The sequence below is a fragment of the Halichoerus grypus genome, chromosome 3, assembly GCF_964656455.1.
Source record: "Halichoerus grypus chromosome 3, mHalGry1.hap1.1, whole genome shotgun sequence".
In the NCBI taxonomy this organism is placed as follows: domain Eukaryota; kingdom Metazoa; phylum Chordata; class Mammalia; order Carnivora; family Phocidae; genus Halichoerus; species Halichoerus grypus.
The window spans coordinates 66,049,806-66,065,398 of NC_135714.1; the positions used below are offsets into that span (position 1 = coordinate 66,049,806).

The 15,593-nt window shown below is 41.0% G+C and overlaps 1 protein-coding gene and 1 long non-coding RNA gene across 5 annotated transcripts in view; one reads left to right on the forward strand and one right to left on the reverse strand.

The window, feature by feature from the left end:
- TMEM150C (transmembrane protein 150C) overlaps window positions 1–15,593 on the reverse strand; it is a 69,216-nt gene that overhangs the window by 9,359 nt on the left and 44,264 nt on the right. For 2 of the 3 annotated variants that reach the window (XM_078068837.1, XM_078068836.1), the window contains exons 2-5: window positions 6,676–6,765; window positions 5,809–5,862; window positions 5,658–5,690; window positions 5,164–5,231 (exon numbers count right to left, since the gene is read on the reverse strand). In XM_078068837.1, coding sequence (XP_077924963.1) covers window positions 5,164–5,231; window positions 5,658–5,690; window positions 5,809–5,862; window positions 6,676–6,755 — 235 coding nt within the window. In that variant the 5' untranslated portion in view covers window positions 6,756–6,765. Of the gene's footprint in view, window positions 1–5,163; window positions 5,232–5,657; window positions 5,691–5,808; window positions 5,863–6,675; window positions 6,766–12,040; window positions 12,438–15,593 lie in introns of all 3 variants that reach the window. The other variant, XM_078068835.1, reaches the window with a different exon arrangement.
- On the forward strand, window positions 7,713–15,268 carry LOC118520123 (uncharacterized). 2 transcript variants are annotated; one of them, XR_013446400.1, is made up of 4 exons: window positions 7,713–7,739; window positions 11,353–11,472; window positions 12,848–13,030; window positions 14,447–15,268. It is a non-coding gene; the product is annotated as an uncharacterized LOC118520123 (long non-coding RNA). The 2 variants fall into 2 exon arrangements; XR_013446399.1 differs by lacking the exon at window positions 7,713–7,739 and having other exon boundaries at window positions 11,019–11,472.

Genomic DNA, 15,593 nt, shown 5'->3' on the forward strand with positions numbered 1-15,593 from the left:
AGTGGGAGATGGAGAAGCAGGCTTCCCGCCGAGCAGGGAGCCCGATGTGGGACTCGAGGTGGGATCCCACATCCCACTCATGTGGGATCATGACCTGAGCCGAAGGCAGACGCTTAACGACTGGGCCACCCAGGTGCCCCTTGCTAAAGGTTTTTATCTTCATTATAGGCCCTTATTAGTAGTCATTAATAAAGAAAACCCTTCCATAAATTTGCATTTCCTATATTTGCTGAATGTCATAATGTGAAGTTACAAAGTTAAGCTCAGCAAGTTGATTTTCAGTTCCAAGTACCTCTGATCAGAGTGGTGTATACAACTTGGTTAAGATTTGGATTTTAGAAACAAAATAGTAGTAAACTGTAATTTATAAAATCTCAAATTGTTCAGCTCTGATTTAGCTTTTAGTATATTTATGCTTCATCTAACTCCCACTAGAGGTCATAGAATTTATAAATGATACTTGAGTTGAAAGAGTCCAAACCTAATGGTTTGAGGGACCTAGTTAGAAATTATAATATATCAGAGTCTATTAATAATGACAACAAGTATCCTAGAGGATGAAAAAATCAGCACAACTTCTTCCTACTTTTTAAAATGGGAATAGGAGGAGGAAGCGGAAAGGAGAAATTCCACATAAGCCCTAAGTGATCATCAGATAAAGAGGTCACTAGGTTAAGACCAGAATCCTCAACACAGGGCACCACAGGAGACACTTGCTATTAACTGTGTATGGATATTAGGACACAATGACCACATACCAAGACAGCACATTTCATTTCTTTTAAAAATGACTAGTGAGGGCGCCTGGGTGGCTTAGGCGGTTAAGCGTCTGCCTTCGGCTCAGGTCATGATCCCAGGGTGCTGGGATCGAGCCCCCGCTTCGGGCTCCCTGCTCAGTGGGGAGCCTGCTTCTCCCTCGGCCACTCCCCCTGCTTGTACTCAATCTCTCTCCGTCAAATAAATAAATAAAAATCTTTAAAAACACTTAAAATGACTAGTGGAAAGTATTACTCTAGCAGCTCTGGATGTCATTTAATTTGGGGGAATAGGATTGTACTAGAACTTCGGCTCAAGCCCTAAAGCACTGCTGAAGCAGACACAGACGGCTCTCCTTGTTGACCTGTCGGGTCAGTTTGTTCCCTTGCGCCCAGTGCAAGAGCGTCAGTGGCCATATTCTGTGTTACTCATTTCTCCCTGGTAAACACAGGACACGTATCATCTTCTGGTCTCAGCCCTGCTAGCCTTCCCACTTGTAATATGATGATAAATCATTTTATCATGAACAGATGATGAAATTAAGCAGGAAACAGAAACCTACTTGGAGACATGAATTCAACCCAACACTCCTAACTTCCAGGATGGCATTCCAAACACCACACTCGGCCCTCTTTACCTATTAACGCCATTATTAATCAGCTCAGACTAGGCAGATTTTCCTTCAAAAATAGATTCTATGGGCAACTGGCTGGCTCAGTCAGTAGAGCGTGTGACTCCTGATCTCAGGGTTCTGAGTTCAAGCCCCACGTTGGTCATAGAGGCTACATTAAAAAAAAGAAAAAAAAGATTCTAATCGAAATTTTAAGGTGGTGGAAATTACAAGCTTCTGGTCCTTTAACAGTTTTATTAACAGGTTTAATGGAGGCAAGATTCAGATTATCGGTTATTAAGTCCTTTTCAACCAAGTAATGATTTAATTATACATGCTTGAGAAAGACTTCTGGGCAGTGGGGTGATTTCAAAGCTGTCTTTATATATACTGAACAATTTGTTACTACATTAATGTTCTGATCAGAAGATATGTCTTTTAGTTTCATTAAAAATTTTAGATTTTAGGGGCACCTGGGTGGCTCAGTAGGTTAAGTGTCTGCTTTCGGCTCAGGTCATGATCCCAGGGTGCTGTGACCGAGCCCTGCATGGGGCTCCCTGCTCATCAGGGAGTCTGCTTCTCCCTCTCCCGCTCCCCCTGCTTGCTCTCTCTCTCTTTCTCTGTCAAATAAATAAATAAAATCTTTAAAAATTTTTTTAGATTTTATTAACAGTTTTAGAAAAGATTTTTAAAACCCACCCTTCTGTTGTTTATGGTATTTGGAATAGTCCTTTGCTATATAAGTATCCCCTATTTATATTAAAAGAACACAAAGAGTAGAATAATTGCCTATTTTCTTTACTAAATTTTTTATTATGAGGCTGACTGGGCCTTTATTTTTATTTATTTATTTTTAAAGTGGCTCCACACCCATGTGAGGCTTGAACTCACAACCCTGAGATCAAGAGTCGCACGCTTTACCGACTGAGCCAGCCAGGCGCCTCTGGTTGGGCTTTTAAAGTTCAAACTCAAAACAGCAGCTCTTCATTGCAGTTCTAAATTGGTGCGTGGCCAAATTCTTTGTTCATTTGTTTAGTTTTATTGTTTGTGCATCAATAATTCCTATTTATGACTGCAGTAGAACCCAGCAATCAGTGTGTTTTGGCTGAAGGAGGGGGAGGAGCTGCTATTAAGTGACTGAGATCATTCAGCCTATCAGCTTTATCCTCACAACCTGTTCAGGGCAGAAAAGAATATTCCTTTCAAGAAATTTGTCTTAGGTCTCTTTCCCCGCCGCCCTGGGGAAATAAAAGTGTGGATTTGGGACAAAGTGCATAACTAATTGGGTAAAGAAAATAATTGAGTTCGATCTTTGATTAGTACATCAAAAAGACAGAAGATCTTTGCTAACTGGTTTTAATAAATGCTACACTGACTCACTTGTAGATTGTAAATTAGAATCTAGATTTCTGCCAAAAAGCAGTGATTTCTAGGCAGTCCACGTTGTTCCTTAAAGTCAATAATGCCATCTAAAGTAATAGTCCGAGGTCTAACAGGGACTGGCCTGGGGAGATGAAAGCCTCCTCCACTTGGAGCAAGAATCATTAGTAAATGGATTCTTTTTCACTCCCAGGGTTGATAAATAAATAATTGTTGGTTTCCTCCCACTGAACACTAATCTTCATCAGTTTCGTGTCTACCAGATGGCACCGAAAATGCTGGAAGATAATAAAGAATAAACACTGGATACTGCAATACCTCAGAGCGAGCACTAGTAAAGGCTTAAGTGCTTCTTGCTGGAACAGGGGAGGACCAGAGAATAAGATGATGACGGATGTCATCTGGAAGAGGGGAGCTTGTTTTCATTACTTTGTTTTTGGAAATGCTTTTATAATTAGTTAATCATAAGCTTTATACCTGGATACGTTTGTGAGCTGTGCAAATTGGCATTTTGAAGATTACACACTAAAGACTATGGGGAAATATCAATTTGTCTTAAGAATGTGAAGGAAGCAATATGTGGCTTCCAACATGTTCATTGGTGTCTTCAAAGCCCAAGTGGAGGACAAACAGCTCGTGACAGCTTTTTAATAAGGGCAGTCTCCTGTGTCTCGTGATTAGATGAGGTGGTATTTGCAAAGCACTTAGCATTATGCCTGGAATATAAATGACTGCTATTAATTATTGCTATTATTGCACCCCGTGGGGAAGAGCATATGAGTAGGTACCAACCTGCAGCCCTACGTGGTGTGACTGCAGGCTGACTGGGAAAGGTCCCTGACCCTGCAATTCAAGATTCTCTCTCGGGGGGGGGGGGGAGGGGGGTTCTCTTAAATGCAAATAGCTCCTTAGCAGTCATTTATGCCTTGGTGTCAAGAGTAGGAAAAAAAAGATGAGAATTAAAGCTCATGATAGCTGAGGCTGATGGCAGGGAAGACAGAACCTGACCGGCCAGGACTGACACTGGTGCGCACGTGTGCGTCAGCTGCAGTAAGTACTGCCTTTTCCAGAACCGGGGAATAGCCGCGACATGAAAATCCTGCCTACCAAGGACACGACGAGGAGAGTTCTTCAAAGACTCGGCAACTTCGGCATCACGGTTGTATCTGACCTCCTCCTTAGTGGTGGCATGGCAGTCCATGCCTTCCACACATCTCCTGCTCAGGCAAAATGGGCTATGTTTTGGGGACGCCTGGGTGGTGAAAGGTTTTGACCCACATAGAGTTAGCTCCAGGGAGGAACTTTAGTAACCGCAGACAAGTCCCCCAGTGTGCTTCTCATTGAACTCCACGGGTTCAAGAGAGGCCTCCTGGGCCTCCCTGGGAACGTTCTCCACGTTTCTCATATTTTGAGCCTTCTATATCAAGATTGTGCCTATGTTGCATGTTGGACCAACCATCTCCCTTGATTTTCCAGTGAGTTCTATAGGTCTTTCCTTTTCCTACAGCAAACGTTAAAAAAATAACATCTTAAAAATGAGAAGAACTTTTTTGGGGTGGAGTTCTACATAGATGAAATAATAGGTCACCTCTTTGGGGGACAGATGCCACCAAGGCTGAAATTCTCACCATCCAAAAGAACCATTTCCAGAAAGCAGTTGTTGAAAAATTTAGCTATCACCGGCCCATCCCCTACAGCATGCCAACGATGATATTAGCTGACCCTTTGAAAGACACCGAGGAGACTGGCCTTGGGGAGATGGTATACAAGGGGGACGTGGGAAAGGACAGAGAGAATGGCTGGTTCCCTCAATCCTCAGAAGGAAACACTCACTGAAATGATGGTCTTGGGCCCTGAAGGAAAAGGACGGAACAGGGACCAGACCTGAGTACCAAAGGTTTCTTCTTTTTTTTTTAACCTACATCTCCACTTGCCATCTTGGTATGTGTGTATATGTACAGGAGACGGCATCACCCATGTTAATGCTGACCTTTAGATCTAAAGACAGTGTCTCCACACATCAACATTTATCACAAAGCCCAGGCATTTGTCATCCTTGCCAGTGAAGGAATAAATAAGGCATTCTTTTTAACACAAATGTATTGCACCATTACTACATTGTCATGCAGGAATTTTATGGCACGTGAAATACAGTATTTCACGTGGCAATAGAAATAAAGTCAAGAATACACTGAAATGATAAAGATGATAAGGGGAAGAGAAGATGTAAGGTAAGCAGGGTGAACATGAAAGTACGAGAAAAAAGACCCTCAAAACGAAAAGCCAGCTTCAGCATATTGACATGATATGATACCAAATTATCAGCTAAGCCCACCGTGCTTTTGATGTGGGTTGGGAGGATTTAAAATAAAAAAGAAAGGTACAAAGCACATCAAGCATTCTTTCACTCTTCTTACCTAGGAATGCTGCCATGTTCATGACTTGACTAAACACACAGCTTGCAGGAGGCTCGTCACCTGCAATACTTGAAAATAATGACATGTTTTATTACTACTATCTTAAAATCTGCCACCTTCAATGGTCTGTGTCCCTTCAAAATTCCTCTGTCGAGATCCTAACCCCCAATGTGATGCTATGAGGAGGTGGGGCTTTGGGAGATGCTCAGGTCATGACGGTCGAGCCCTTCTGAGTGGGATTAGTGCCCTTATAAAAGAGATCCCAGAGAGCTGTGTCGTCCCCTTTCTGCCGTGGGAGGACACAATCAAAGGATGGCCATCTACAACCCAGAAGAGGGCCCTCATCAAGACTGCTGGCGCCCTGATCTTGGACCTCCAGCCTCCCGAGGAGCTGTGAGACATAAATTTTTGTTTATTAGCCACCCAGTAGCCCAAACTAAGTCACCTGCCAACTTCTCCTAGGATCCAACAGATCAGAAGAGCTATCGAGTTACCTTATATAAGGTGCGTGCTTCACGCCCGGTTTCCTGGAAAAGAAAAAGCGCAAGTTAAAGCACAGTCATTTGTGCATAATTTAACCTCACCAGTGGCAAAGTTTTATTAAGTCTGTTGATAAACAACGAATTACCCAGAGGTTGGCTTTACCTTTCAGCTGAATTTAATGGGAAAATTTTGTCATCTTCCACAGCTATAAAGTATCTACGAAGAAAGAACAAGTAAAGTTTATAAAACAAAGAAAATTTTTTTAAAAGACTCATTTGTTTCCCAGTTTTACTAGATTAGTCACATTAAATCATATTCATTGTTTTTCCCAGCTGGGAAAAATCTCTTTTGCTATAATGTTTACCTACAGATCACTTACAAGGCTCTTTACAATTCAAATGTGATTATTAATACTATTTCTTGAATTTTCAAAACACCCTCCAAATTGATGGTAATCATTATAATCTGGAAACTGGGAAAACAAAGAAATAAGACCTTATAACTTTGAGGAAACTAAAATTAGAATTCAAATTTTCTAATTTCTCAGGAGTGTGCCCACCTCTCTCAGTGAACAGCAAGGAACTAAAATAATTTGCTGGAAGTGAAATAGTACTTGAAATAAGCAAGTGTGGGAGCATTTTGTGATAAGCTGAGTACCAAACCCAGTCATACCGGACTATGCACTGGACTGTGAATGGAATCTTTAGCATGTGAGAATAATGAGCAAATCTTGAAAATAATGAATCCCTATCACCAGTTTATAGAACGTTCATTACCGAAAGAACACGGGAACACAAAATAAAACCAGTATTCTTCACTACCTGCTTTGCATAATTTATTACTCACTCTTGCTCTTTACTTTGGGTAATAGAAGGGAAGACAAAGGGGGACTTTAGCAAGGTCGAATTAGTAAACATTATTTTAAAGTATTTATAAATACACTTATATAGCTATGCCATATACTATCAAAACTACATTTTGATCTACACTGCACCGAGTCCTTAAATAATTAAATAAGAGAATACTCACACTATCCATAATCCAGCTGAAGTAAACAAAGTAAATACAAGAGGTAAAAACATCCATACGCTGCACTTCTTCCCATCCATGCCTGTACCACTGAAATAAAATCAACAGGCATTAATAACTAAGGCAAAAATTCACCTTACTCTTTCAGGGCGGAAAGGGAGTTTACTTTAACTGAAAAGAAGTGTATTTTATGAAACCAGGATCCAAATCAATCTATTACTGCCACTTACGCTCGTGGAAATCCCATGAACAGTTAACAAGGATGATAGTTGTCCAGCATTAGCTTAAATATTCCAGAGCCTTAGTTGAGAACTAAATGGGAAACTTCTCATAAACACAGTTATCCTTATATGAGCATCAATATTTTTAAGCAAGGACAAAAGGGTTTGGGTTAGGACTTTCAGAAGAGCTAGGTACCAAAGCTTATTCCAACCTACTTTTAGTGTGATTATTAACAGTTTTGGATTTATGGCTCTATGGATCTGGCATGTACATATGTCTACAGCTTGGCAGATAAGAATGGTAGAAACAAATGCTTACTAAATAAATTAGCAATGCAGGAGGAAATGACAAATGCTTTGCGAATCTGAACTTTTCTCATGACATGTTATTGAGCAACTATCTCCAAAGACTCTAAAGATGAATTTCAGGAAAACAATGCATTGTGAATAATTTTAAATTAACTCCAGTGAACACAGTGGGGAACAAGAACAGATGTCAGGCATTTTGGATGTTATATTTGAAAGCAAAAATAAATGAATAAAAAGATTCCCCACATAAATGGAAGTGAAAAAGAGAAGCTGCAGGGGTGTCTATGAGAAATTGACCTCCACAGGTGACCTGCCAAACAGAAGAATAATGTAATTAATAGGTATCTCTAAGAAGCTATCACTGCTCATTATTTTGAGTTTTCCAGTGAACCACCAGTTGCTTACAAGTTGAACCAGTACTGCTACATATCTGAGCACCTCCGTGATATCTGCTTTTGCACGCTGACACTCCCTGGACCTCCCAAGTCCTGGGATCAGAGAACTAACATGGCCCTCCCTGGAGGCTGGCGACCGGTAAGGTGTCAGGAAGGTCTTGGTTACCAGAAATCACCTGCCTGATAAAGTAGATCTTTCAGGTGAGGGGACACACACCCGAACCTAATAATGTATCTGTGACCCATCGTGGTATGGTCTAAACAGCTGTCTGGGTAGGGATGTTAAATAAATGACAGTAGCTAAGAGTTGAAAGACATTAGAACTGGGGCCCCTGGGTGGCTCAGTCATTAAGCGTCTGCCTTCAGCTCAGGTCATGATCCCAGGGTCCTGGGATCGAGCCCCACATCGGGCTCCTTGCTCAGCGGGAAGCCTTCTTCTCCCTCTTCCACTCCCCCTGCTTGTGTTCCCTCTCTCGATGTGTCTCTCTGTCAAATAAATAAATGAAATCTTTAAAAAAAAAAAGACATTAGAACCACTTTCAATCAATTTAATCCAGTCTACTCCGATCCAATCCAATCCACAAGGATTGACATCCTGCTTGTGCCACATATCATACCAGGTAGTGGAAATAATTGAGGTGAAGTCTCATGAATACAACTATTTATATGTAACAGTCTATTCAATATAGAAAAGCTATTGTAGGAACCAGTGGTGCCTACCCAGTTTGTGTAATATAGAAGGATGATGAACATTTGAAGCACACCCACTATGGCTAGTCAGTGTCTGTGCATTTATTTATGTCCAGAAAATTGTGGGCTTATAATAAAGCTATCAGTTTTGCTAAAAAAAAATAATTTCATCATTAGCCAAAGATGTAGCATGAGTACAGAAAACTGGAATGTGGATTGAGCATGCAAACCCATTATTCCACATCTGCCCCTGAAATCGGATGCTCGGACAGCATGAGCACAGATGAAATGGTTACACTGGAAGAAGAGTTCAGACCTAGTTCTCAACCTTAACGTTGCCAGTAATCAACTCTCTGGGTCTGGGCCAGTTACTTACATCTGTAACACCATTTCCCCAACTTGCTGCATGAAGACTGAATTTTAAAAGAGGGAGGACATCAAAGACTGTGCCCTCACACGGGAGTAGTACCCTAGAGGTTAACCTAAGCACGGTATCTAATCTGTCTGCAGGAACAGAATGCTCCAGCGTACAAGAATCATCAGCCTGCAGGGAACCCATGCCTCTTAAGCATTTTTACAATAGAGCGGTGAACAAATCAATGCCAACGTGTTCATGTACAGGGGGGAATACAACTGCCAAATGGACAGATACTCACACTGGTTCCCCTTTTGGAACCTCTATCTGGGCAATCAAAATGTGGAAGCAGGAAAGTAGAATTAAGAGAGTTAACGAGCTAATTCTAAGAGCATGGCATCAAGCTACAACAGTTTTATGTGCTTGCTGCCTCTAAAGAGCAGTATGGTGGAATGGAAATGGTATGGTGGTGCATAGGCCTGAAATCCACCTCTGTCACTCACCACGTGTGTGATCTCTGGCTTGTTATTTCATCTCTTAAGCCTTAGTAAGTGTGCTGATAACTTCATATTTGGGAGGATTGTGCTGAGAATTAATGACGATGCAGGTAGAGCACCTCACCCATAATACATGCTCCGGAAGTGGCAGCCGTCCCAAGCAGATCAATGCCGGTGTGAGGCCGAGGTACTTGCCCTCCAAGGCAGGGCTCAGGACAGCTTAATACAATCTTCCTCTCTGGGCTCCTGCTTTTCTAGAAGAATGCAGACATCCTCCCTGAGATCCTTTGATATCTTTCAGTGTGCATTGCTCTTCTTATTGTCAAAGCATCTAAGATGGCTAATGGCTACTGTCCTAAATTATTTTATTTTTACTAGTTTAATTCTTTTTATTTTAAAATTTTTTTATTTATTTGAGAGAGAGAGAAGAGAGAGAGAGAGCACAAGCAAGGGGAGTGGGAGAGGGAGAAGCAGACTCCCCACTGAGCAGGGAGCCTGACGTGGGTCTCGATCCCAGGACCCTGAGATCATGACCTGAGCCGAAGGCAGATGCTTAACCGACTGAGCCACCCAGGCGCCCCTACTAGTTTAATTCTCATAGGGCAAACTAATACCAAATTCTGGGAAAACCATACGGTAAGGCTTGCCTAATGATAGATGAAATTGCTCTTTCTTAACCTAAAGGGATGCCTTGGGAGGTAAAAAGAATAAGTCTATGGATAATGGTATCGTTAGCTTCCAATGGAACTACTGTGGAGCTTCTTCAGAATTTTACGTTGGTCACGCTGTTCTTGCCGGGGTGGTGATAATGGCAAATTCACATGCTGTTATAAGAAATAATACACAGAGATCCTGTATATCCTTCTATCTCCTCGATGGTAACATCCTGTCCAACCATATAGTACAATATCAACGACCAAGATATTGACATTGATACAATCCTTGACCTCATCCAGATTTCACCAGTTTTATATGTACTCCTTTCTGTGTGTATTTAGTTTTATGCAATTTTACCACATGTGTAGATTTGTATGATCACCACCACAGTCCAGATATAGAACATACAGTTGCTCCTAAAAGGGGAACCAATATGGCATGAGTTACAGGACCTTAAGAATTCCTTTTGTTGCTCTTTTATAATCACACCCACCTTCCTTCCCCACACCCTCCTTTCTAATCCCTGGCAACCACGAATCCTGTCTCCATTTCTATAATTTTATCATTTCAAAATGTTATACAAGTGGAATCGTATAGTATGCAACCTTTGGGATTGACTTTTTTCTACTCAACGTAATTCCCTGGAGATTCATCTACGGTTTAAAAGACTCTTTTCCTCCATTGAATTGTCTTGGCACTTAACAGGGTCTTTTGCAGGGCAAAAGTTTAATTTTTTTTTTTTAAGTAAGCTCTATGCCCAATGTGGGGCTTGAACTCATGACCCCAAGATCAATAGTCACATGCTCTACTAATTGAGCCAGCCAGGCACCCCTGGTTATATCTATGTATGTATGTATGTATGTATGTATCATCTATCTATCTATTTGAGAGTGTGAGCTGGGGAGAGGGGAAAGGGGCAGAAGGAGAGGGAGAGAGAGAATCTTAAGCAGGCAACACTCTCAGCGCAGAGCCTGACGCGAGGCTCAATCTCAGGACCCTGGGATCATGACCTGAGCTGAAATCAAGAGTCCAATGCTTAACCAGCTGAGCCACCCAGGCACCCCATGTTTATGTCTTTTTAAACTATAGATCTCTATTGTCTTATTGAAGTGGGTTAGACCCTAGACAGTTTATAAATCACTTTGACAAGGATCAGGAAATATGTGATGATCTAAGTCAGTTTTCTGAAATAGTAAAGGAAGAGTCTTGTAATGGAGAACATATACTTTAGTCATAATACACCCTACCATGCCAGGTTGTTTTGGCAACTGATAAGCATGAGCTTAAGAACAGAACAACGAAGTGTGTGTGTGTGTGTGTGTGTGTGTGTGTGTGTGTGGAAGGCTCCCTTACCTACATCACCTCCCTATCCATCTTTGAGTTATTTGGTATTGTTTCTGGTATTGTTAACCTATCAATGCCCCATCTGACATATCTTGGTCCTGTTACTTCTTTCTCCCTCCCTGGTGGGACTGTATTAACCACAGTAGAGGACTCTGTTACATATACTTTTTTCTCTTCTTGTCCAAAATAATCCATTTGCCCTTCTTTAGCCCATATGCAGCTTATAATGTGACCAAAGAAACCTGCAGTAAAGAAACAACACTGATGCATTCTCTACTCTCTGCACTGGAGGAGGATTCTGGAGGCGGCAGGAAATAACGTTTGATTTGGTGAGGTTTCATAATCCTCTGAGCTGTTCTGGCTTAATAAGTTTAGATATTTGACTGGAAGTACCTCTGCAAAGAATAAATGAATAGGTCTATTAAATTAACTCTTTTCACTGCCTCAGTGTTATCTGAGAATTAAAAGTTAAAACGGAGATGGTTCTCTTTCTTCTATCCTTCCAGACACCATCAAAATAAACTGGTGCATTAGAAAGCATCACCCAAACTTTACTTACATTTCCTAGCAAGGACACATTCTACCCTTTCCCTGAGCTATAGGAATACCGTACCTACCAGCTAAGAGAGGACATTTTTCCTTGCCTTTTTAAGGAAAAGAGGGGGCATGGGGAAGGAGCACTCCATGCTCCTAAGATACTTTTATCTTTGCATTCTGAATTATACTTTTTTTTTTATTCTGTGTAATATTTATTCCATTGATATTAATCTTCCAATAATACCTCAGAGTAAAGAAACTTAGGATAGTTCCTGTGTCCCAAATGGTAAACTCTATCTGGAACAATGGCACCTAATGAGTTTCTGACAACAGGAGGAAAAGAGCCAAAATTGCACAAACCTTCTTGAAGGGGTTCTGGCATTTAGATTTGGTTTGGAAGGCTCTCCTCCAAATGGTATCATTTATCCAAATGATTTGCAAAGCTGTTATCCAGATGGTCAAATCCTCCTAGAGAGCCAATACGAGCTCTCTGTACTCTGCACATGTATATTGTGTGTCCTTTTCTTGCAATAAATATTCCCAAAGTTTGAGTGAGCTTCACTCTCTTTCACCCCATCTGTGGCATGAGTGAGACTGCGTCGTGGAGACTCGTCAGCACAGAGTCACAGGCTGAAAATGCTGCTCTGTCCCCTGCTTCTCTGAAGCTTTCCTTCTTCCTCAGAGAGAACCTGACCTGTCGCAAACATTTGTGGTGGCTCCCGCTGGTGACACTTCGGTTCTTCTGTAAGTCCTCCAGCTGTAAATCATCAAGAGAAGACCTGGCCATTTGAAAACTTACAATCTCATGGAAGCAAACAAAGTGTTACTTTAAAAAAAAAAAAAAGATTTTATTTATTTGTCAGAGAGAGAGAGAGAGAATGGACACAAGCAGGGGGAGCGGCAGGCAGAGAGAGAAGCAGGCTTCCTGCTGAGCAGGGAGCCCGATGTGGGACTCGATCCCAGGACCCTGGGACCATGACCTGAGCCAAAGGCAGAAGCCTAACCTTAACCAACTAAGCCACCCAGGCGCCCCAACAAAGTGTTACTTTAAGCACACTTTACCTGGGCACCCAAGATTCCAACTACTTTAACTGACTCGAAAAAGGGGTCTTGATAAACTTGAGGTCATATAATTATTTATACCTTTATCATCAAATTTCCAAACAGATGGTTCTTACGGTATAACCTCATGAAGCTACTGAGGTCAAAGAATACAGCATACTGTTACCAATGGTAATCCTTGAAGACAAACCCTCTAGTCTATCAGCGATGGTAAAACTCTGCCAATCTACAAATGGAAAAGTAAAGCCCACTGGATCATCTTCATTTACAGATTTTACAACTTTATTGGTGAGAAACCACTTATAATAAAATGTCCCTAAGGTAAGATAATATTTTCTGGGGCTGGAAAGGATTTGCCTGTTATGAGTCAGAAGGATTTTGCACAAGCTAAGGTCATAGTGAGGAGGCAGCTGTAGCTCAAGGACTCTGGAGCCAGATGACCATGTCTTCGAGTTTCAGCTCTGCCACGACTGCTTGTGCGAGCCTGGTTGTTAATCTCTCTCTGCCTCAGTTTCTTCGTCAGTCAAGTGGGAATAATAATGGTACTTACTCAGAAGGTTTTTATGACGGTTGGAAATACATTGAAAGCACTGATAACTGCTTAGCATTTGATGGCTTTTCAATAAAAGTTAACCATATTCCACTGCAAGTGATGTTCGGGATCTTTATCTGTTTTTTGTTTTTTGTCTTTTTAATTTTGTAATTTATCAGGAAGTGAGCTCCCTGCCAAAGCAATTTTTTCTTTCTGCTCTCAGGGCCAGCTGGAATGGAACAGGAAAGATTAACGAGTCACCCACTAATAATTGGGATTGTCACAGTGTCTATGAACCAAGAGCATCCTTGATTTTTTTTTTAACCTTTTGGGAATCTTAAGTTATTTTCCGGTCGTGTCATGAGCAAATGTGAAAGCCTTGTGTTATTTTGTAATTCATTTACAATAATAAGGGGTAATAACAAGGACTACTTGTTTTGTTTTGCTAAAATGTTTATAGGCTCTCAGATACAAATCTGCAGTACAACCAGCTCATTATGCTGACAGTAAAAATTTGCTTTCGCTGAATCCTAAGTTTGGGAAAGCATAATTTGGGTGACCTGGTGTCATCCTAAAACATATGATGTTCTTTAATTGGATGTGAACAATATTTTTCAATCAATGAGGTCGATTTTGCCCCAAAATGATTTTCGTGAGTACCGGCAAGAGAAAATATATTAATTAGTAAAAGATTTCTGTAAAATATTACCATCTCCAAAAGAACATGATGATTTCTAAGTAGAACCATGGTGACTGGTTTATCCCCAGTGCTCTCTTGATTTCTAAAAGCAGTTACCATCATTCCATTGACAGATCACTATAGGGATCCTCTCATGCTAGTGGCCCAAAGAACTCTCTCAGAAACAGATGGTAGACACTGTCCCCACACCATTTATGGAATAATCCCAGAAAGAAGCCCCTCCTACCAGGTTTTCAATTTGATATCTTCTTAGAATTTCTAAGAATTTCCCCAGAGTCCATTTATATCTTTAACAATATTTAAAAATGTTGCCCATGTGGCAGATTTATTGCCAACCCACCAGTCATTTCTCCTCTTAGGTGACTGTCTAGTTTTAATCAGGACTGGGATGCTTTCAGCCCTCACTGATGTAAGTCATTACTGGTCTAAGCCAATCATAGCTATGTCATTCCTGCAATGCATATCTTTCCAGATCTCTTGAACCTGGCCAGTGAGAGTCAAGGGGAATTCTACTTGCTGAAGAGCAAATGAGAAGGGTTTGCATCCCTGGTAATGGAAAGCTTCTTTCACTCTTCTCCTTTCCCACTAGGGATGCTGTGGTGAAAATATGATACCTAGTGTCATGTTAGTCATCATGTAACCATGAGACAACAAAAATGATCCAAAGACAACATACTGAGGGTGGCAGAGCAGAAGATGGAAAGAACGGACTCCTCGATAACATCACTGGGACACTGCACCAAACTCCCAGTATCACCAGCCACCAAAATTTGTTTAATGTGAATCAGTGAAGCCTTTAGTGCATTATTGCTGTAGGTTGGTAAAGCACCAGAATCCATCCTCCCTTCTTCCATTTTAACTGGGCAAGTGGATGCTCAACTCCACTATAATTAGCAGCCTCCTTTTCAAGGAAGGGTGGCCCTATTTGTAAGTTCTCTCTAGGGGAATGTGAGTGACTAGTGTTCATATCACAATAGTAGAGTATCATACAGTAATAGTATTGTATTACAGAGGAAAAGGTCTCTGTTTTCTAGAGACACATACTGAAGCATTTAGGGATCAATTGTCATAATGTCTAAAATTGACTCTTAAACACTTCACCAATGGGATGATGAAAAAGTTTTGGAGGGGGCACCTGGCTGGCTCAGTCAGTGGAGCATGTGACTCTTGATCACAGGGCTGTGGGTTCAAGCCCCACGACAGGGGGAGAGATTACTTAAAAATAAAATCTTAAAAAAAGGAAAAGAAAAAGTTTTAGAAATAGAGTGGTGATGGTTGTACTACTTTGTGAATGTAATTAATGCCACTGAATTGTATACTTAAAAATGGTTAAAATGGCAAAATTTATGTTATATCTATTTCACCATAATAAAAAAAGTAAAAGAAACAATAGCACATCAAAAAAAGACACCCATTAAGATGTCTATTATCAAACACACACACAAAAAAAACCCCAGAAAATAGCAAGTGTTGGCGAAGACGTAGAGAAATTGGAACCCTTGTGCACCATTGCTGGGAACAGAAAATGGTGCAGCTGCTGTGAAAAACAGTGTGGAGGGTCCTGAAAACATTACACCAGGTATTAACATATGATCCAGTACTTCCATTTCAGGCTATGA